This window comes from Cavenderia fasciculata (genome assembly GCF_000203815.1).
Source record: "Cavenderia fasciculata unplaced genomic scaffold Scf_EUAJFUG02HR96I-5, whole genome shotgun sequence".
Lineage (NCBI taxonomy): Eukaryota > Evosea > Eumycetozoa > Acytosteliales > Cavenderiaceae > Cavenderia > Cavenderia fasciculata.
This window is the reverse complement of record NW_004457624.1, coordinates 668,640-691,312: the sequence shown is the minus strand read 5'-3', so window position 1 is coordinate 691,312 and position 22,673 is coordinate 668,640. Positions and strand designations below refer to the sequence as shown.

The window sequence follows — 22,673 nt, the reverse complement described above, 5'->3', positions numbered from 1 at the left end:
TTGTATTTTTATTGATTAGTACAAATGGAACAAGACAATTATAATAATATAATTAGTAGTGTATTTAGAAACAAGTATTTACTTGTTCAGATAGTTGGTTGGATTGGTAGTGTTACAGCAATCAGTCATAATAAAAGAGGTAGAAAGTATGGTGAAATCAATTCATTATCATTTCTTATAAGTAATGGGTATATAGAGTTACTTAGGTATAAAGTGAAACGTGGTGAACCTCTGACATACTATATACACTCGTTTGGCAAGCAGCAGATGGCTGCTATTGGTAACCTCCAACTATTCCAAGAATGCTTTCCTTTGAAATCATTACGATTCTTTGGACAGACATCATTTGATTCATTGATGGAAGCAAGCTCTAGCCAAAAGGACAAGACACAGAGAGAAGAGTTGTGCAAGATTGTAGATTATGTGTTAAAAGGTTGCCAGAACAAGTTGGTGGTACTCAATTCAAACACACTTGAACATATCCTCATACACAACAATATCGAGTTGCTGAAAGAACTGACCAATCCAAAGACTGGCTTGATTCGATTGGACAATAAATCAGCAGCTGACGAACTCATTGAAAAGGAATTTCTGGTTCGAGAGTCATATGAAACAGAGATATCTCAAGATGATGCTATTGGATACTTGTACCATCATATACCAAACAAACTATTCTACTCGTTATTCCAATCCGCACAAGGTGTCATGTTGGTCAGTGGAAACAAAGGTGTCATCGATCTATTTCTTCAAAAGAATCTGGTCAAGTTTATATCACCGTTTGGAGGGGTGTGGAGCATGTTAGACCCACAACATAGAGATCAGCTTTGGCAAAGAGTGACCGAGATTATGTTTGACCTTGCACACCACTCTCCATACCTCACAAAGTGTATTGCAGAGTATAATGTTTTGCTAGGAGACCACCATCGCAACGACCGTGACAAGCTAATCACATTACTCAAATTGTTTGTCTTTGAAACATCGATTCAAAGTCAACGTATAGTGTTGGAACAAATCATCGGATGGAATATAAAAGAGGTGTTGCAATACTTGTTTCTTTGTGCTGACAAGACAATGCCTCTCTATGACACGATTCTCAACTGTGGAACACTCGATCAAATCAAAGACTTTTTAGTATCAGAGACTCCCCAAAGTCTTACGACGCAACCATATACACGCGACTTTGATATACTCCACTATCTACTCGGGCATCCTAAAATGAGGGATGTAGCTATATCCAAGTACCAGTTTACCTCACCTGCATCACTCGAGGTGCTGCTCGACGATACCATTGCACGCGGTGATGATCCATCACTCCTATTTGCCAAAAAATGCGTTCCTCTTATCCACGGTATAGTAGACTGTTTGGAAACGATTGTTGTCAAATACCCTAGTCTCCGCAAAGCTGCCATTGAAAAATATCTAAATCATCATGTCTATTACCTTTCCACCAGGAGTTACTATGCCAGTCACTCCCAACTCTCGGCAATTCAATCCATTCTATCTATCTTTAGTAGTCCAGAAATGGTACAATATCTATTTGGAAACACACCCAATATCAAGACTATGGATGATCTGATTGTTCTCAGAGAGCATTTGTCTCTTACAACAGACAAAAATATTCAGTCTGATTTAATTGAAAAAGCTCTCACCATCTCAGCTAGTACTACCGACGAGAATGTGTTTGATCAACTATACCAACTCTACAACACCTACTCCAACAAATATAAATATCTACGTCTAAGTATTTTGGATGGAAAACAAAAATTAGTTTATTTTGATCAACTTTTGAATAATCAAGAGTCCTCAAATCCCAATCAATCCAAATTACAATTTACATTGTCGACTGATTTTGGTGTTCAATACAAGATGACTCGATTCGTGTATCCTCTGTACACTCAATACATTACTCCAAGAAGCTACACTGCATATGGAGCATATGGTTTGATTCTAAGTGATTATCCAGAGGTCATTCAACTCTATATCGACCATCAAAAAGATCTTCCCAAAGCCAGGGTATTATTTACCAGTTGTATGTACCGTTTTGTGAAAAACGATAGTTTACAAGGATTTAAACTATTATTGGCTCATTTGGAAGGAAGTGGTCATTCATTGACAACAAACATGTTTAGAAGAATGGTCAAAACTGCCTTTTTCTATGGTTCATTGTCAGTATTCAAGTATCTTTGTCAGAAATTTACAGCTGCCATGCCGTATTGCGTCAATTGGAAGAATCTAAATAATATATTCTTGGAAGAGTACGAGACATTCTATGGATGCAAACTCCCACTATTAGAGTATTTAATAGACTCTAATCTACTAGTAGTCAATGAAACTATCGTTAATCATCGTACATACCATACATTTTATCAACGCTATGGTCAATATTGTAATGACCCAAAACATCTTAGATTCCCAACACCAATCAAAAAATCAACTACTCTAAAAAAATTAAAATGTAAATGTTTTATTTGTGGTGTAGTGTAGTTGTAAAATAAAAGACTAGAATGTTTAAAATAAAATGTACACACAAATAAATTTATTTAGTTTATTTCCACTTTTCCTTTCTCTTTTTTAAGAAGTACAAGATTGTTGAGGATGAGATGGGTCTGGATGATGAGGAGGTTGATGGTAGAGACGTTCACCAGTTTCAAATGTCAACCAAGTGTCATAAGAGATGGGACCACCTTTTTGTTTTGTCACTTGAATGACACGAGCTCCACGTTCCCAAGTTCCATATCCTCCATAACCACTGTGACGACCATAGCACAACTCGACCGATCCAAACAGACCACAATAGTCGTTACCGTGGTTGTGACCTACCGATACCATCTTTACATCACCAATTGATTCAAATGCATAGTATAGTCCACCATCGACAGCCTGACAAGCGACAGAATCATTGTTACTACCATAGCAAGTTTGTTGATTCCATACCCACATGTATTGTCTAATTGGTACGTGGAAATAGGCAAATGCCAATGGCAAATTGTCAGCACCTGCATACAACTCCTTTGCCGTTTGGTAATACCACAGTACTTGATTACCAGTAATATAAAAATTACACAAGTATGGTACATTATCAGATGATGAAGATGATGTTATTCTTGATGGATCCATCCATTCAACCTTTTCTTTTTCTTGTTGATTTTGATTTGGTTTCTTTTCTTTTTCTTTTTCTTCCTTTGGAAAACGTGGACATTCACCATCACCAGAATCAAACATCCATAATACAACTTCAATATCGTTTGTCCATTTATCATAGATTGGAATGTAGTAGTTACTGACACCTGGAATATTGTTTGGACCGAATTGACTGTAACTTCCAAGTGAAATGTCGTACTCTAAGAGATCAAACTTGGTTCCATTGACACCCGACGCCAAATCATCGTGGTTACCAAATACGGTTGCCCATGGGATACCCATTTTCATGGCTACGCCAACCGCCATCTTCCAATAGTCTGTACTATTGTTGATGATATTGTTTCCAGTGATCAGATCACCCGTAAACACGACCAAGTCTGGTTGCTCCAACGCCAAGATCGTCTCCATGACACGAGTGCTGTTTGCATCTTGTTCGGGACCCCAATCTGTTCCCTCACCTTCTCCAAAATGAGTGTCTGTAATTTGAACGATTTTAAATATTGCTACATCATCGTCATCACTACTACTACCAGTTGTAGGTTTATCTTTTTTTGATGAAGATGATGAAGATGATGATCGATCACTATTTGATTTTAATTTTAATGGATGTGTATTTGATTTATATTGTGTTGTTACATAGTTATCATAGGTATAGTAGAAATTATTATTATCATTATTATTATTATTATTATTATTGTTGATGTTTATATTTTCAAACTCACTGTTTAAATGAACAGGAGTAGTAGTTGCAACAGCTACAAACAACAAACAAGATAAATTTAAAAGTATGAATATATAAATAGAGATTGATTGATTAATTTTAACCATTTTTATAACTATAGTAACTAACAACTATAAGTTAACTAAATAATAATGATAATAATAAGTGTATAAGTGCATTTCAAAGGTAGGTACTACTATCACATCTTGTTGTAAATAAATAAAATAATAATAATAATAATGATCGAACCCACACTACCAAACAAATGAAGAACGGGGGTTGTGTTTTTCATGAAAGGGAGAGGGAGGGTTCAGTCTTTGAACCACCCTAACTCGGCTTAATCAGAAACACTAAACCTATCAAAACTGGTGCAAAGCTATTTTTGTTTCATATTTCTTTGAACATATATTTATTTATTTATTTGTTTATTTATTTGTTTATTTGTTGTTTTGTTTGCTGAGATTTTAGACATGGCAATTGATTTATGATTTAGGATCATGTGTCTTTTAAATCTCTTGATACCATAAATGGTAAAGATTGATAGAACTACAGCTCCAACTACTCCAACAACTATTCCAGTAATCATCTTCCATTTGGAGTCAGAATCTTCACTTTCACAATTGTTGGTAGTGTCAACAATCAATGCACTGAAATCTGGATCTAGTATACACTCTTGACATTGTGGAAATACAATTCCAATCTTGACAATTGATTGTTCATCATTGATTGGTGTTGATGATATGAGTTGAGTTGGTGAATAGGTTGGTCTTCCATCAGACAATGCAACATCAATGAATCGACCGTTGAATTGAATACCATCTTTGACTACTGTGAGATATTGCAACGATGACAATGAATCATAACTAAATGTTGAGATATCTTTGTCGATACAATCATATTGGATAGATTGGTTGTTGTTGATCAATGTTTTGAATACAACTCGAAGTGTTGATAGGTTTGATGAGTATTCCCACTTGCTGATATTGACCTCTAGTTTGATAGAATTGGCATTGATCAATAGTTGTTTTCCTCCAAATTCAACTGTTCTTGCAAGTGTTGAGAATGATATTGTTGAATGTACTTTTGCTGGTTGGTATGTATTGTTGTTGAATGATGGGGAGGAGGATGATGAAGTAGTATTCAATTGATAGTTGATAATAGTCCACTTCCAATATTTCAAATAGAAAATCAAGTCCTTCAATATCAAATGATACTGTTGGATCAGTTGTATTTGGTGTGATCGTTGTGTTGATATCTAGAAATACGTAAAAATAAATTTAATTATTTAATTTAATTCAACTACATCATTACATACGTTTTGAACAATTATTATAAAATGAATTACTATTAAATTAATTAATTAATTGATTTATTATTATTATTATTATTATTATTATTATTATTATGTAGGTTGATGTGGTTGTTACCAATCCTAGTAAAATAAAGATGAAGCATACCACAAACAGAATCAGTTGAGCAAAAATATTTATAATCAAACGTAGATAATAGTAAGTGGGACAGCTAATCCACTTACTAATGAGAGGTTCGTCTAAATCTGTCGATAGATATGGGTGGTTAAATATTTCCACTGGAAGCACTGATGTTAGTTTCCTATGGTAACACCAGAGACAATCTGGAAGTGATTTAACTAAAGTGTCGTCGATGTGCAACACTAATAATCCACAGTATGATTCAGTAATGGGACCACTAAAGTTGGCGTTATTCCTAATACTAAATTCCTTTAAAGTATCTGGCGAGTTTAAAGAGAAATTCTGTATGTTATTCCACTTCAAATCACTTTTAAAAAAAGAAAAAGAAAATAATATTAGAATAAATAATAATAAATAATAAATAAATAATAATAAGTGATCCATACAGTTTTGACAATAGTGGAGGAATCTGATTGAATGAAAACTCTGTAAGTCCCATTTCGGTCATCTCTAAACTCTCGAGGTTCGAATACAATGAAATATTACTGGAACTAGGCGATGGAAGTAATGTCGACTGACGTCCAGTGATAGCCCTATTTATATGGTATTAAAGTCAACAGTCAATATTATAAACTATAATATAGTTTGTTTGATCAATTAATCTCTATTAATCTTACAATATTCCTATATTGGATGGATATCCTATTCTGAAATGACACTGAGCCTGTGCATGGATGGAGTAAGAGGGATCTTTGCAAAGTCTATATATTATTAATAAAGCACAATAAATAAATCAATATATATTATTATAATTCAAGTACTTACAATGTTGTTGGTATGTTGGTGGTATCTAGATGATAGTATACGGTTGTATTTGATTTTGTTTCTGGAATAATCGAAACAGTACTAAGAATGATGGATGATGATGATGACGGATGATTAGTGACAGGACAGAATATTTGGAATTAAAACTTACAAACTTTCAAGCTCTGGGAATGATTTAGATGTTAGATTGATATGATGTGATCCATAGGTACAATTAGATTGAAATGTATACTCATTGAGTGAAGGAAAGTAGAGAGAATCATCAATTGTAATAGATGAAACTGGAAATTCAAAATTGATTTCCAAAAGTTTGGCAGAGTTGTTTAGAAAGTTGTGAGGTACTTTTAATGGAGTACGGAGCGCTAATCTAAAAGTGGTGAGATGAGGAAAGTTATTAAAATCGCTTGGAAGGTAGCTGATCGATGTATCATTGAGGCCAAATGGAGAATGGGACAAGTCAATTGTATCCAAACTTTTAACGGATTTGAGCATCTCTAGGATATTGATTGTCCGATTGGAAATATCTTTACTCGATAACTTGATACTTTTCAAAGCAGGCATTGTCAACGATGTCATAGTGGATGATGGACTGCCACCATAAGTAAAACTATAGAACGCACTTGTATAACTGTACAATTAATTGAGAGAGAAAGAGAAAGAGTAAATAAAGAAAGTTTAGTTAGTTATATCTAATCCAAAAGAGAGGATTGTGAGTGACAGCAAAGATCAACTGTTCTTTTCTCATGAAACTGGGAAAGAGAACAGAGATCAACAGTTTCTTTTCTCTTTTCTTTTATAATATCATACATACATTTCAACGATATGATATTTTCCATCAAATGTGTTGTTGGAACAAGTAAATCTTGCTTCTCCAAAGTACTTTGGTTGCTGGTCGCACAATGATAGATTCTGTGGTATTGGTAATCCATATTGTCTAAAATAAAGACCAAAAGTGAGGAGAAGAAAGAAAGAGAGTGATTAGTAAATAGAGCAACCGTTGTATTTCTAGTAGCAGTAGTTGGTAGTGTCACTAATGATGATAGTCATACTGAATGAGGAAAATAGCTGATTGAACTAGATATAGAAAAAAATAAATCATACAAAGTCTTAGTATTGCAACAATACGTAGATAGCACAACATCTCTATATATCTATACTCTTCTTAAAGTGCAACGATACATACGTTCATCATCAGGTAGTGTTTGTTGTTGTTGTTGTGCATTTGATTTGGTTGATAGCGGAATATAATAATGTTTACAAAGTAGTGTCACTATCGTTAGTACTACCGTTATCATTGTAAACCTATCCATCGTTGTACTACAGCGACAGTTTATTATTAATACTATTCATTCAATTGAATGTTGTTGGTGTTAACAAACATGTTGATGATCATGCATGATGCAGCCAACCAACCAGCCAGCCCAAAATATTTAATATTGGATAATGTGATGACTCATAAGATGCCAGCACTGCAAATCGCAACCAATTTAATTTAATTTATTTGTTTAAATTATTATTTAATATCTTTGCTGCTAGTCTGGTGAACTTCAACACACTTTATTTAAATTAAAATGTTGCAATTAATAATCAAATTAATTTAATCGACGATAATTAACAAGCAACAACAACAGCAGCAGTAGCAGTATATAAATAGCAATAATGAAACAAGTTAGCTCAAACCCAGCTACTGTAAAAGTAGAACAATTCAGAGACATGGGTAGACGAGATGTTATTATCGATAGACTGACTGAAACAACTTGATCACCCAATCAACGATCGTTCTAGAAGAAGAAGAAGAAGAAGAATAATAATAATAAGAATAAGGGAGCACTGTTGTAGTAGTACTACTACTACTACTACTTTTACTACTACTACAAGTAGCTATAGTATAGTATAGTGCACAGCTGTTCTCGTTAAACACCGTTAATGATCATTGACGAGCCGACTCATATCCTCTTGATGTGAGCACGCTAATATATTTATATATATATATTTATATATATATGTTACCCCATTCGATCAAGACAGTCCAAATCGCCTGCTTGGAATGAATGACACTATCCAACAACAACAACAACAAGGTTAGATCCTTCCTTTTTGACTATCATCGCTATTTCTAAGAGGTTGTTGGATAAATAGATAAATAGATAGTTGGTTGATTAATTGGTTGGTTGATTGATTGGTTGGTTTGGTTAAGTCCATACCACCCACGCACCATCATACTTGCGCGCACAATAATAATATATTTAGTAGTAGCAGTATTTCTTTCTTTCTTTCCAGACCGACCCCCTCCACCAACTTTAAGAACAAGTACAAGATAGATAGATAGATATAAATTCATTAAACACAACCCCATCATCATCGTGATTTAATCAATCCTCCCTCCTCTCACCCAATATCCACCACCCCCCACAAAACACAACAACAACAATAACACTAAAACGACGATAAAAAATATCTATTATAAACAAAATAGTCAGCGATGATGGTGATACAAGACAGTCAGATATCTGTTGTAGAAACGACAGTATATTCCCAATTTCTTTTTACTTGGCTTGTTGTGGGGGACTGCCACCTCAATATTTTATGACAACATGTCCATCGGATGGATGTGTGTGTGTGTGGAAACAAATTGCAAGAATGAATCACGGACGGATGGACAGATGGACGGATGGACGGACGGACGGATTAATGGATCGTCAACAACAAACGATATTATTGGAGTGGATGAAAAGAAGAGTTGCTTGATTGGAATTGGAAATGTCACAATTTGGGATATATACTCGGATTGATCAAAGAGTAATGCACATGGTGCGTGTTGTGTTTATCCAATAATACATATACACATTCATAACCCACACTCCTCTTCCTCTCTCTCTTACCTCTTCCACTTTCTCCTTTGGTAATGGTATTAGTAGTGTAGTAGCCTATATTGTATGATGCACATTTGGCACTACTAAGAGTAGTTTTGGTGCATGTATAGAATAGAAAAAAAGTCATCAACAACAACAATAATTATCACAACAACACCAAAAACAAGAAGAATCCCCCTTTATCCATTCCATCATCATCAACTTAAAAATTAAACTCGTATATCACCAAATTTATTTATCAACAAAACAAGAAATTAACCAAACAAAGGGGTACTGTGCTTATTGCAATAGTTATAATTATATTTCATTATAACTCTGTTAATAATAACAACAACAACAACAGAAACGAAACGCAACAAACACAACAACAACAACAAAAATTCAATTCAGTTTATTTATCTATCTATTTTTTTTTTTTATTTAATATATCCAAAAAATATTTAATCGATTTGATTGATTGATTATCAAATCAAATATCATCACCATCATACATTATATATACATCCATACATATATTTATTGTTAATATTTTCTTTCTTTCTTTCACCCAACCGACCAACAACAAAAATAATAACAATCGTAATATTACTATTGTACTAGTAGTAGTAGTAGTAGTAGGAGGATAATTAATAATAATAATTATAAAGGATATTTATTTATTTAATTTCTATTAATTTTTTTTAATCACAAATTAATTCAATCATCGTCATCCATCATCATAACTAGTGACCAACGTACTACCTTATATAAATATATCTCTATAATCCCCATCAATCAATCCTTTACATTTCTTTTTTCTTTTCTTTTTTTTTTAATATATTATTATTTGTAAGATATATTTTTAAATTTTTAAATTATTATTATTATTTAATTATATCGACTAAATTATTATTATTATATTTATTTATGATCACAACAATAATAACAATAATAATAATAACAATTTAATAATAATAATAATTTATTTATTATTATTTATTTAAAAACAAAAAAATGTATCGACTACAATATTATTATACATCTGCTATCGTGTTGATGGTATTAATAGTATCGATCTATGGTAGCATAGATACACATCCAATTTCCAAAACGGGGTTCTATACGTTTAATCAGCGAGTAGATCATAATGGAGTCAATGTAAAAACATTTCCCCAACGTTATTGTATCAATAAATCCTTTGTACATAAAGGAGCTGCTCCTAAATCTGTAATGCGTATGTATCAATATATCAAATATATAAATGTTCAAATATATTTATATTAATCTTTTTTTTTTAATTATTTATTTATTTTTTTTCCAGTTGTACTTGGTGGTGAGGGACCAATTGATCCAGAGATAACCAATCATATTCCTTTTATTGGTGTTGCCAATAACACAAACTCTATCATTATTGCCTTGGAAATTAGATACTATGGTGAGAGTATACCTGTTCCAAACATGTCAACTGATAATATGCAATATTTAACTACTGATCAAATGTATGTATAGTTTGTTAATCAATATTTAATATCTTATTAATTGGATTTCTATTCTTTTGTAGATTGGATGATATCGCATATTTCCAAACTCAATTTACCAATTTGTATGGATTACATAATTGTAAATGGATTGTGATGGGATGTTCGTATGCAGGGTCACTCAGTGCATGGTACAGAATGAAATATCCAAATTTGGCAGCTGCAGCCATCGCATCGTCTGCTCCTATTCGTGCAGTTGTCAGTTTCCACGACTATGATAGAAAGGTGAGAGAAGCACTCGGCCTCCAATGTACCAAACAGTTTAAACAAATTCTAAACCACGTAGAGCAACAACTAAGAGTCAACAATACCAGTATTAAAAGAAAGTTCACTTGTGATGCCAAGATTGATGACAAGATGTTTTTATTCATGTTGTCCGAGGCCATCAGCTATTCAGTACAATACAATAGTAGATTCAAAATCATTAGTAATATATGTCCACCACTTATCCAAAGTGGAAGTAACATTGTTAAATTATTAGATATATTTGCTGATTATATTACAAATATGTTTTTATTTAAAAATGTATGTATCTCAAAGAAATGTAAAAAGATATTTATAATTGATTTATTAATTATTATTTATTTATTATTTTTTTAGGGATCATGTAATGAATATAATCTTTATTCATTTGCAAGTACTAAAGTAGATTATTCTGGAACGAGACAATGGACATACCAATTGTGTAGTGAGTATGGTTGGTTTTTGACTGCATCTGATAGTGACCTATCCCTCAAATCAGGTCAAATCAATGAACAATGGTGGGAGAATGAAGTTTGTAAGATTATGTTTGGATCATCAATGAAACCATTTGTTGAAAAGATTAATCTTGAATATGGGTATGTAAAAAAAAATACAAAAAATAGAGTACACTAAATGATCATCTTTTAACTAATATTTTTTTACTCTTTAGAATTGATAATATGAAAATGTTAACCAATGTATTATTTACAAATGGTGGATATGATCCATGGAGTAGTTTATCGGTTCAATCACAATGTGATACACCACTATCAAATATTATATCTATTCCAGGTGAATCACATTGTGCCAATTGGTATTCAGAGACACCAGAGGACAGCCAACAACTTAAAAACTCTAGATCACTAGCCAATAGCTTCCTTACAGAGTTTATTGAATCTGATTGTAATCCAGATGACTGTACCAAAAAGAAAGGTCTTTGTATTCAAAAAAAGGATACTGAAACTATTGCTTCTTCAATTTGTATTTGTCCAAGTGTAGAATGTGACAGAAAACAAGGAATAGTTTCACGTATCACTCTAAGAATATTAGCTGAAGATTTACAAGATACTGAATTGGTTATTGAAGAATCTCATCTTTTAAATAGTAGTGGAAATACAAGTCAATCTCAATCACAATCCTCACACCAACAAATGACAATGTCTGAAAGTGGATCCAATCAATTACTAGTACTACAACACTCCGAATTTATCATTTCCATTGTAACCCTTAATTTATTTGTTTTATTTTATAAGTTTATTTAAATCAATTTATTATTATTCTGTATTCCCCTTCAAACTCAACCAAATTCATTCATCCCATTCCAATTTTATATTTATTTACTTTTGATTAATAAACCCCCTATCGCATTATTTGTAATAATAATGTATTGTAATATTAGATAAGATAAGTTTGAAGTAGTAGTAGTAGTTTAATTATTTCTTTTGTTAATTATTATTATATATTATTTGATTTTTTAGAGGAGTTTATTTATTACAACATTTTTTGTTCTTCTTTCCAGAACCACATGGACATGGCTCATTTCTGCCGGCTTCTTTTTTAGGGATACCCTTGCTACCGAGGGTGATACCATTTTCCTTTAATTTGTTTCTGATGAATTCTTCGGCACGCTTGGCATTGAGTTCTTGTTGGTTGTCGAATTGCTTGGCTTCACGCTCGGTGGTGGGGTAACCGTTGGCAAGACGGACGATTTGCTCGGTGGTGATCTCCTTTTCGACGATACGGGTGGTGAATTGGTCGACCGAGAAACTGAGTTCTTGTGGTGCGTATAATTGCTTCATTTGCTCGAAACCAGTGGTATGGACAAAGGTTGGCTCGTCTTCAAACTTGACCTTTAGGTCGTTGACACCGGACCACACCAACGAGTGCAAAGAGTCTCTAGTGTCGAATTGGACGGTCATTCTCGAGGACATATCAGCTTGCAAAGTCTTGACTTGATCGTTCATAATGTTGAGTGTCAAGTCGACAGTCTTCCAAGCTTCGATCGTGTTGGTATATATACGACCCTTGAAATTAAAGGTGCAACGCTGACATGCTTCAATCATAATCTTGACTGCACGTGCTGAAATTGTATAGTTGCCATCCTTGCATCCCTTAAAGTAAATAGTTGCCTTTTGACTAATACTCTTGTCCAATTCTTTGGTTACCTTATTTTCATCTTTCTACAAACCAAAAATACTAATATTAATATCTTCATATATATCTTCATATATATCTTCATATATCTTCATATATCTTCATAATCTTCATTTGTCTACATACAACAAAGAATACTTCTTGATCTTTGGCACCAGAACCAAGTTGAGCATCAGCCTTTTTATCTTCAAGGTCGTCCTTGATGGAGGCGGCTTCTTGACCCTTTGGTTGTGGTAATGAGTTTTTAGCGTCAGACACTGTGATAGTCTCTGCCATCACCTTGGCTTCGGCCTCTGTCTTTGATAATCCACTGCTTGATGCTCCGTTGTTACTGCTGCTCATTTTATTATATGTGTTGTTTTATGTATATATATTTAAATAAATAATATGTGTGTTTGTTTGTGTTTGTTGTTGTTATTTACAAGTTGCTAAAAAAAAATACAAAGTTTTAAAGAAAACTAAAAGTTCTAAACTAAACTAAAAAAAAGTTATGAGATGTTGGTGAAGACGGACGGATAGAGATGCTCTGCTGAATGAAGAAATGATGAAAATTAGATTTTTGTTTGAAAAAAACCGATTGATTTGGGTTTTTATAGACACTGCCAATGGCTCTGTACTTGTACATTTCACTTGTTTTTCTGTGCTCATTCAAAGAATATGCCAAACATTAAATCCATCATACATCTATCTGTCACGCTGTGTGTGTGTGTTATTATTTATCACCACCATAATATTTACTCAGTCACCCAGCTGGGCTGGACACTGAACGATCATCGAAATTTAGCTATCAAGGAAATTGGTGATGAGTGGGGTGAGGAGATTAACAACAGGACAAAATCTTTAATTCATTTTTGTTTGTTTTCTGCAGCAATATTACATCCATCCATCCTCCATCATTGTATCTATATAATATTTATATTTATCTTTATTTTTTTTCTACAACCATTTTTTCGACTACTCTTGAAAAAAAAAAAAAAATTGATCCATTATTTGAATTGGAGCAATTGCAGAGAGGCAAGACACAAGACAAATACAGGCAGGTCATGTGATAGATTAAATTTTATATATATATATATTTATGTATATTGATCAAGATATATATTGTTATTAATGTCTTCTTAGTGATGTCACTATGGTAGTGATATACCACCACACACATTCCATGCCAACTGAAATATTTATATTAGGAGAGTGTGTGATCCAATTTCCCTCCTTTTTTTTAAAAGGGGGTGCCGAATTATCCTGAGGTTCATGGGAGGAAGGCTCTAAAAAAAAAATCTTTTTTTTTTCAATATTTTTTTTGTGTTGTTCACCTTTTTTCATCATCATCAATTTTTTTGTGTCACGACTCTTTATAAGTTTATCCTTTCCTTTTTCCTTTGCTTGTAGATAAAGAGAGACATAATAGCTTTTTCTTTTCTCTTCTATTCCTTTTCATCTTCTTCACCCAATACGCTTATCACACACACACATCTACAGTAGTATTTATTTAAACAACTAGAAATTAGAAATGAGAGAAATTTTACATTTACAAGTTGGTCAATGCGGTAACCAAATCGGTAGCAAGTTCTGGGAAGTCATCTCGGAAGAGCACGGAATCCAGACTGATGGTACCCACAAGGCAGACACTGCCGAATTGGAAAGACTCCAACTCGAAAGAATCAATGTATACTATAACGAAGTCTCCAACAAAAAGTACGTCCCACGTGCCGTCTTGGTCGATTTGGAGCCAGGTACCATGGACTCTATCAGAGCTTCATCATACGGAAAGCTCTTCCGTCCAGGAAACTTTATCAACGGTCAATCTGGTGCCGGTAACAATTGGGCCAAGGGTCATTACACTGGTAAGTCTCAAACTCAATCAAATCAAATCAATACACATTCGGCAGAACTAGCAAGACATCATCAACATTCAACAGATAGATAGTAATAGATAGTAATAGATAGGATAGTTGGATTAAAATAATAGATCAAAAAGGACCACATTCTATTTTAATCTTATATATCTTTAAGATTTGAAAAAAAAAAAAAAGAAAGATATTAGTTATTGGTTGTTGTTGACGATGATGATGATGATGATGATGATGGCTGCTGACAGACAGGATGTGTATTTGTATATATGATATATAATTATAAACAATATCTAACATTTATATCTTTATTTTAATTTAATTTAGAGGGTGTTGAATTGGTTGATGAAGTATTAGAAGTTGTTAGACAAGAAGCCGAAAACTGCGATTGTTTACAAGGTTTCCAAGTCACTCACTCTATTGGTGGTGGTACTGGTTCCGGTCTCGGTACACTTTTGGTATCTAGAATTCGTGAAGAGTACCCAGATCGTATGATGTGTACCTACTCTGTCGTTCCATCGCCAAAGGTTTCACTCACTGTCGTCGAACCATATAACGCCACTCTCTCTGTCCATCAACTCGTCGAAAATGCCGATGAGGTTATGTGCATTGATAACGAGGCTCTCCACGATATTTGCTCCAGAACCCTTAAACTCGCCACCCCAACCTACGGTGACTTGAACCACCTCATCTCTTCTGTCATGTCTGGTATCACCTGTTGTCTCCGTTTCCCAGGTCAAGTATGTAATAATATAATGAAACAAAAAACAAACAAAACACAAACAAATCACTTATACCTTTCATTCCTCTTTTCATTTCTTTTTTAGTTAAACTCTGATCTTAGAAAGTTGGCTGTTAATTTGATTCCATTCCCACGTTTACATTTCTTCTTGGTTGGTTATGCTCCATTGACTGCCCAAACCTCCAAATCATACAACCGTGTCACTGTTGCCGATCTCACCCAACAAATGTTTGATGCCAAGAACATGATGGCTGCCTCTGACCCACGTAACGGCAAGTACTTGACCGCCTCTGCCGTCTTTAGAGGAAAGATTGCTTCCAAGGACGTCGACGAACAAATGTTGCTCATCCAAAATAGAAACTCGCCATACTTTGTCGAATGGATCCCCAACAACATCAAGTCTTCGATTTGTGACATTCCACCAAAGGGCACCCCCATGTCTGTCACCTTTATCGGTAACAGCACCGCCATCCAAGAATTGTTCAAGAGAACCAATGCTCAATTCTCTGCCATGTTCCACAGAAAGGCCTTCCTTCATTGGTACACCCTCGAAGGTATGGACGAACTCGAATTCAATGAAGCCGAGAGCAACATGAACGATCTTGTCTTTGAATACCAACAATACAACGAAGCAACCGCCGACGAAGAACAAAACGGTGATGACGAAGAGGTCCAAGAACAAGTCGATGGTGGTGATGAAGCCTACTAAACAAATATACTCCTCCCTCCCCCCTCCAAAAATCATGTTTTTAATAATAGTAAATAAATAAATAGTATACAACAACAACACCAAACCTCAATACATCAAAATACTAATAGAGATATATATATACTTTAAATATATATATAGCCAGGTTTATATTCTTGTTTTATCAAAGGGGATAGTGTACAACGTGATCACAATTCTAAATTAGGTTCCTTCCTTCCTTCCTTCCATCCGACTTTATAAATTTAGAGTAAGTAGTAAGTAAGTTAACTTTTACAATGTATATCAAAATCCCCAGCCAGTTTACAACACAATATAATCACACTCACCCACTCAAACACCCATGTTCAGATATCCAGTTGATTCGACGACGATATCTCATACTATGGTGTTAATTCTTGGAGAGATACATATTACTTTGTAATAGTGTGTGTGGTATTCGATTGCATAGGGGGTATAAGAATGAAAATCATCAGTAGTGATTGCTGAACAGATAGATACCCACTCACTCACACAATGTGTTTTCATTTCAACAATACCCACCCCACCCACCCACCATTGTATAATTCGAACAATGTCACTACTACATATCATATGCATTAGATCATCACTGCTGCTGCGGGAGTAGTGTTTCATTTCATTTGGATATTGTTGCATACTTATAGAGTAGAAGACACACAACAACACCTCTTCTCTCTCCAAACAAAACAAAACAAACACATGAACCTGATAAATATATTACTGCAATAATTGTGTGTGTGATCAGAAAATTATTTGCATTCATTCTACTTCCATTTATTCACCTCATCATAATTATTATTATTTATTGTGTTCTATACATTTATTAATAATAATCATAAAGAAGAAGAAGAAGTCAAAGTAAAAGTAAAAGGATAACTGACGAGTAAACAAAGAAAGAAAGAAAAGAAAGAAATATTTATTTGGACTATTTTCCATTGTTTTCCAGAAAGATAAAAAAAAAAAAAGAATAATTAATTAAGAGGCGATCAAAAAATAGATAGAATAGAATGATTAATAGTAAAAAACAATTATTATTGTTTGTATTGGGTATAGTTCTGATACTTTGTATTGGACAAGTAAAGGGAGATGAATTTGACGAACTTTATAGAGGCCCACATCCACACCCAGAAAAATGTCATGAAAAGGAGAAATGTGAGATAAAGTGCAATACTGGCAGGGGATGTGAAGCTATTCCCATCAAGTGTAATACTGGAAACGACCAACATCATCACAACAAGGGTTGTAACGATGACCCATGTCAAACCATCCCTTTGCGTTGCAACACTGGTAATAGTGGTGGTCCTATTCATACTGGTACTGGGGGCACTACACGTAGACCATCTTCGGGATCTTCGGTCTTCCCAACACTCGGTACTACGCACCCCCACACTGGTACAACCATAGCCTCCACCATTGCCTCTACTACCGCCTCCACAACAGCCTCGACAGTTGGTACTTCTTCAACCGTCGGAACTACTGCAGTCTGAATCCTTTATCGTTCCCTACAATGACATTGATGGATTGGTATTCATCAACCAACTCGAAGGTACCTGTATCAGAAACCATAGAATACAAAAGACTTTCATTGCTGGTTTAATCCCAATTAATTGGTAAAAATATAATCATCATTGACTGCTAAATGTTTAATTCAATAACAAATATTAATAACAAACAACAACAACAAGTACATAAATAAAAAAAACAAACAAATAATCTTTTATAAATAAATAAATAAATATACTTACATCCAAAAACATTAATAACAATAATTTATAATTTAGGAAGTGTATTCTTACATACTCTACTTTTTTCAACCGATGATTATAATTATAAATTAAAATTAAACCGGTGAACTTTAAAAAATTCATCAAAAAAGCTGATTTTCATGTAGTGTATTGACAAAAGAGTCAGGACCTGCTTGCGTATGCAAACTTTTTCAATCAATCAATCTATTATTAAACATCATCATCATCATTCACGTCTATACATAATCATTAAAGTTTGAATTGTGTGATTGACAATGTGTGTATACCTTTAGACCTACTTATTACTACTAAATAATATATATATATAACCTACAAAAACCTATTATCAACATCATCAAAAAGGAAAGAGGATTGAATATTGGTAAAATTAGAATAGAATCAGAATAGAATGGACGATTACGATCTATACGGGGACTTTCAAACGAGCGGTAGTACAACAACTACTACATCAGTACCATCAACTACTGCTACTGCTGTTGCTGCCGCCGCTACAACAACATCACCAAATAATAATAATAATAATCATCATGAAGAAAAGGTATGTAGAGAGAGAGAGAGAGAGAGATGAAAGAAAATAAAGAGAGAGGAAGAAGATTACTTACTAATCAGTATTACTTTGTTTCAGTCTAATGATAATGATAAAAATGATGATCAACAACATCAACATAACAATAATAATAATAATAATCATTCAATGGATGAAGATGATTATGATGGTGGAGATGATGATGGAAGAGAATCAATGTTGAAAGATATGGGATTATTGGCCAATGAACAACATAGTATTCAAACAATCGATGAAAAGAGTCTATCTACCAATGGTCACTCTGAAGACGAAAGACATGAACTATTAAATGAACAAGTAGACAATGAAAATTTATCACCAGCTGTTTATATTTCAAGTTTAGATTGGGTATGTTTAAAGAAGAAGAATGAGATTATAGGAAGAAGAATGATCAATATTTGGAATGATTAATGTGTTAACATTTGTGTGTGTTTTACTTTGCTTTATTATAGTGGACAACTGAACAACAATTAGAAACCTTTTTTGCAGAATTTGGAAAGTTAAAGACATTAAAGATATTTGAAAACGAGTTGAATGGAAAATCAAAGGGATATGCATTCGTCGAGTTGTCTTCGAACGAGCAGGCCCTGCAGGCAAAGGAAAAGCTGTCAGACAAACAAATAAATGGAAGGGAGGTTACTATAAAGGCAGTGTCTCAACAGAGTTATCAACATGTAATCAATGCCATTAAAAGTGGCTCATTCACAAAGCAGTACGAGCAACAGCCACACCAACAACATCCACAACATCCACACCAACCACACCAACAAATGTCGACGATGAGTAGTGTTGGCGGTGGTGGTGGTGGTGCAATGTCACAGGGTGGACCCAAGATCATGCATGGTAGTGCGCCTATGGGACTCGGGCACCCGATGGGTATGGGTATGGGTATGGGAATGGGTATGCGTGGTGGAAGAGGTGGTGCGATGCGTGGCGGTAGGGGTGGTCACATGCCACCCGGTGCGATGGGTCGAGGCATGCCTCCGGGTGTGCCACCCGAACAGTATATGAATGGCGCTGGACTGCCTCCCCACCTCGCGATGCGTGGGCGTGGTGTTCCACACCCTTTCCATCCACGCGGACGTGGTATCCCACCTCCGGGCATGGCACGTGGTATGCCGCGCGGGTATCCACCCCACCCCATGGGTGTCCATTACCCCCCTCCTCCAGGCTATCCACCCTATTTCCAAGACCCGCGCATGATGCAGCAGTTTGACGAAGACATGATGGAGAGATACGGAGGTGGTCCACCACCACCACCAAGAGAAGACGGATATGGTAAAGATTCGTCCGACGAGTCGATGCGCGATTCTCATGAAAAGAGAAAGAGAGAAGATGAAATGGATGACCGCGAAAAAGACAGAATCAAAGAACGCGACCGTGAACGCGAAAAGGAAAGAGACAAAGATCGCGGCGACAGAGACAGAGACCGCGACAGAGACAGTAGCAGAGACTATAGTCGTGATCGCGACCGTGACCGCGACAGAGATCGTGACCGCGACCGTGACCATTCATCAAGAGACCGCGATGAAGATTCATACTATAGACACTCTGATCGTAGTGACAGAGACAGAGATCGAGACAGAGACTATGGAGATAGAGATCATGAAAGTGGTAGTAGCAGTAGTAGAAGAAGCGATCGTGATAGAGATCGTGATAGAGATACCCGAGACACTCGAGATACTCGAGACACTAGAGATCACGACAAGGAAAAGGAAAGAGAACGTGAAAAGGCTCGTGAACGTGAAAGAGAAAAAGATAGAGAAAAGGAAAGAGACAAGGAACGTGAACGAGACAGAGAACGTGAAAGAGAAAAAGAAAGAGAAAAAGAAAGAGAAAAGGAAAGAGATAGAGATAGAGGAGGTGAAAAGGATCAAAGAGATTCACGTGACAAGGAAAGACGTTCAAAAGAAAAAGAAAGAGAAAAGGAAAGAGAAAAGGATAGAGATCGTGAAAAAAGATTAGAACGTGAAAAAAGATTTAAATTGGGTAGTAAACAATAATAGATAAATATAATAATAATAGATAATAATTATTGACCCAGAGAGATATATAAATATATATATCTTTATGTTATATTATAATTCACACAAATAAATTTAAATTTGGAAATCCAATTGGTTGGATTATTCTGAATACTTTTAAAAATGTAAAAAGATTGTGTATAGTTAAACAAGTAAGGTTACTTTTAAAAGTAAGTAAGTAACCCTATAATATTATCTTTATTTTGCCTAAGTTGTTGTTATTATTTAAATTGCCTTTTGATTTATATATATATATAATATTATCACATATATATATATTAATTACAATAACCATTACCTTTGGTAATTTGGTCAGATGAGAAGATTGGAACAAGTGCAACATAATACATTACTACGATGAGCATCATGTTGATGATAGATATTATAAAATGTTGATTTGGAAACCAGTTGATTGAAATTCTGAGTATTATGTTGTCGATGATTTGTGAATTGGTTGTACTGCTAGTTTTCCAAATAACACTTGTCCAGATAATAATATAATATACGGTTGTCGTAATCAAACATACTCCCAAGTATCCAAGGAATTGATAAAATTGTTGGTTTCCTTGGAAATTATATTCTGTACAGTATGTTTCATTGCCTCTATTATATCTCCCCAACAAATTTAAAATGATCAATAGTACCAATGCAAACCAATCAGAAAACATTGAAAACCATAATTCCGTTGCTTTCCTTTCTTGTCCTGCATGTTGACTCGACGGTACTTGAAGTTTTAATGTTGATTTTGTATATTGTAATTTTGGTCTACTTAAATTATTATTACTACCATTATTATTATTATTATTAATATTATTATTATTACTACTAATATTATTTAAACTTAAATTATTATTACTATTATTGTTGTTGGTATTGTTATTATTGTTATTTTCCATAAAATTTGATTCAATAAATGAACGACATTTAATGGGGAGAAGGGAAAGGAGAAAAGGTTGGATTCGAGGGAAATGGACGAGGATGGCAAACCCCAAGTTGAGACCAAACTTGGAGAGAATGACTGGGATGATATGTACGTATGATTGGGCATAGGCAAGTACTAAATAACTGTAGAGTGAAAATATGATGCGACCAACAATGATGATTAGGTTGGATGTCCCCTTGGCACATCTATAGCAGAGTATGTCTAGAGCCCATTGAATGACACGCATTACGACAGTGTATATGATGGGTAGTGCAATCCTCCATTTTGGTCCAGACTCTATGTACAGTTTATAGTATTCCGATCCCAACTCTGCATAGACATAATTGACGAAAAATGCAAAAAGAAAAGCCAACCATCTCTTTTTATAGTTTTTCGATCTACTCTGAACCTCTTTTTTAATGAGTATGTAGGCAATACCAAGCCAAATGATATCGAGTGGGATGACTGTTGTAACGAGTAGGTTACCAGGTTGGGGAAACACTCCAGTCTCTTGGAGAATGGTCCACAGCACAGGTGCACCCACCCACACCAATGCAGTAGAGAATATAAATCTTTTGCTCCAGTCTACCTTGAGCAACAGACATCCATAGGCAACTGAATTGGCCGAGCTTATAGCCAACCCGACCAAAGCCATCGGCCATATAAACTCATAGATATTGTATGGTTTAAAACTCGATATATAAACAGCTGCCACCAAACATGGTACAATCGATGTAACGATACGTATTGTCAATTGTTTAAATGTTGGTTTCTCAATGTATTGGTGTATCTCTATTTGTGACATTGACATATTTAATGGAATTGAAATGTGATGAGGCGGACTACTATTTTCATTTTCTCTATTTCCATTCGTTTCATTTTCATTTTCATTTTCATTTCCATTTCCTGTTCCATTTTTCTCCTCCTCTTTTACTTCTAAAATAAATAAATGAATAGGATTTAAGATTAGTACCAAAGTGGGAGTGTGAGAGAGAGAGAGAGAGAGAGAGAGAAGAGTGTATGGAGATATAAAATTTAATTTTTAAGGACAGACATACCTGTAGTTGTAGTTGTACCCATTATATGATTATATATATTTGATATAGTTAGTTGTTAGAAGAGTTATAGAGAGAAGAGAGATTGTGAAGATAATGACGATGAGTTTGGTGATCA

The 22,673-nt window shown here is 34.5% G+C and overlaps 9 protein-coding genes across 9 annotated transcripts; 5 read left to right on the top strand and 4 right to left on the bottom strand.

The window, feature by feature from the left end:
- Positions 1-24: 24 nt before the first annotated feature.
- Positions 25-2,484, top strand: DFA_11279 (uncharacterized protein; the record flags this gene model as incomplete). The annotated part of the gene is made up of 2 exons (XM_004350172.1): positions 25-60; positions 91-2,484. The coding sequence occupies 2 exons, from the start codon at positions 25-27 to the stop codon at positions 2,482-2,484; spliced, it is 2,430 nt and encodes an 809-aa protein (XP_004350222.1).
- Positions 2,485-2,571: 87 nt separating this feature from the next.
- On the bottom strand, positions 2,572-3,969 carry DFA_11278 (metallophosphoesterase domain-containing protein; the record flags this gene model as incomplete). The annotated part of the gene is made up of 1 exon (XM_004350171.1): positions 2,572-3,969. The coding sequence occupies one exon, from the start codon at positions 3,967-3,969 to the stop codon at positions 2,572-2,574; it is 1,398 nt and encodes a 465-aa protein (XP_004350221.1).
- Positions 3,970-4,271: 302 nt separating this feature from the next.
- DFA_11277 (uncharacterized protein) lies at positions 4,272-7,412 on the bottom strand (the record flags this gene model as incomplete). Its single annotated transcript, XM_004350170.1, has 10 exons — positions 4,272-5,027; positions 5,077-5,117; positions 5,178-5,206; positions 5,739-5,885; positions 5,970-6,053; positions 6,118-6,198; positions 6,269-6,745; positions 6,929-7,051; positions 7,167-7,191; positions 7,301-7,412. The coding sequence occupies 10 exons, from the start codon at positions 7,410-7,412 to the stop codon at positions 4,272-4,274; spliced, it is 1,875 nt and encodes a 624-aa protein (XP_004350220.1).
- Positions 7,413-9,983: 2,571 nt separating this feature from the next.
- On the top strand, positions 9,984-12,012 carry DFA_11276 (uncharacterized protein; the record flags this gene model as incomplete). Its single annotated transcript, XM_004350169.1, has 5 exons — positions 9,984-10,203; positions 10,291-10,468; positions 10,531-11,032; positions 11,108-11,346; positions 11,421-12,012. 5 exons carry the CDS (start codon positions 9,984-9,986, stop codon positions 12,010-12,012), a joined length of 1,731 nt encoding a protein of 576 aa, XP_004350219.1.
- Positions 12,013-12,234: 222 nt separating this feature from the next.
- Positions 12,235-13,246, bottom strand: DFA_11275 (uncharacterized protein; the record flags this gene model as incomplete). Its single annotated transcript, XM_004350168.1, has 2 exons — positions 12,235-12,930; positions 13,031-13,246. The coding sequence occupies 2 exons, from the start codon at positions 13,244-13,246 to the stop codon at positions 12,235-12,237; spliced, it is 912 nt and encodes a 303-aa protein (XP_004350218.1).
- A 1,168-nt stretch (positions 13,247-14,414) lies between these two features.
- On the top strand, positions 14,415-16,205 carry tubB (beta tubulin; the record flags this gene model as incomplete). The annotated part of the gene is made up of 3 exons (XM_004350167.1): positions 14,415-14,748; positions 15,082-15,494; positions 15,582-16,205. 3 exons carry the CDS (start codon positions 14,415-14,417, stop codon positions 16,203-16,205), a joined length of 1,371 nt encoding a protein of 456 aa, XP_004350217.1.
- Positions 16,206-17,230: 1,025 nt separating this feature from the next.
- Positions 17,231-17,710, top strand: DFA_11273 (uncharacterized protein; the record flags this gene model as incomplete). The annotated part of the gene is made up of 1 exon (XM_004350166.1): positions 17,231-17,710. One exon carries the CDS (start codon positions 17,231-17,233, stop codon positions 17,708-17,710), a length of 480 nt encoding a protein of 159 aa, XP_004350216.1.
- A 667-nt stretch (positions 17,711-18,377) lies between these two features.
- Positions 18,378-20,557, top strand: DFA_11272 (RNA-binding region RNP-1 domain-containing protein; the record flags this gene model as incomplete). Its single annotated transcript, XM_004350165.1, has 3 exons — positions 18,378-18,527; positions 18,615-18,902; positions 19,007-20,557. The coding sequence occupies 3 exons, from the start codon at positions 18,378-18,380 to the stop codon at positions 20,555-20,557; spliced, it is 1,989 nt and encodes a 662-aa protein (XP_004350215.1).
- A 299-nt stretch (positions 20,558-20,856) lies between these two features.
- DFA_11271 (uncharacterized protein) lies at positions 20,857-22,580 on the bottom strand (the record flags this gene model as incomplete). The annotated part of the gene is made up of 2 exons (XM_004350164.1): positions 20,857-22,436; positions 22,559-22,580. 2 exons carry the CDS (start codon positions 22,578-22,580, stop codon positions 20,857-20,859), a joined length of 1,602 nt encoding a protein of 533 aa, XP_004350214.1.
- Between the last annotated feature and the right edge of the window lie 93 nt (positions 22,581-22,673).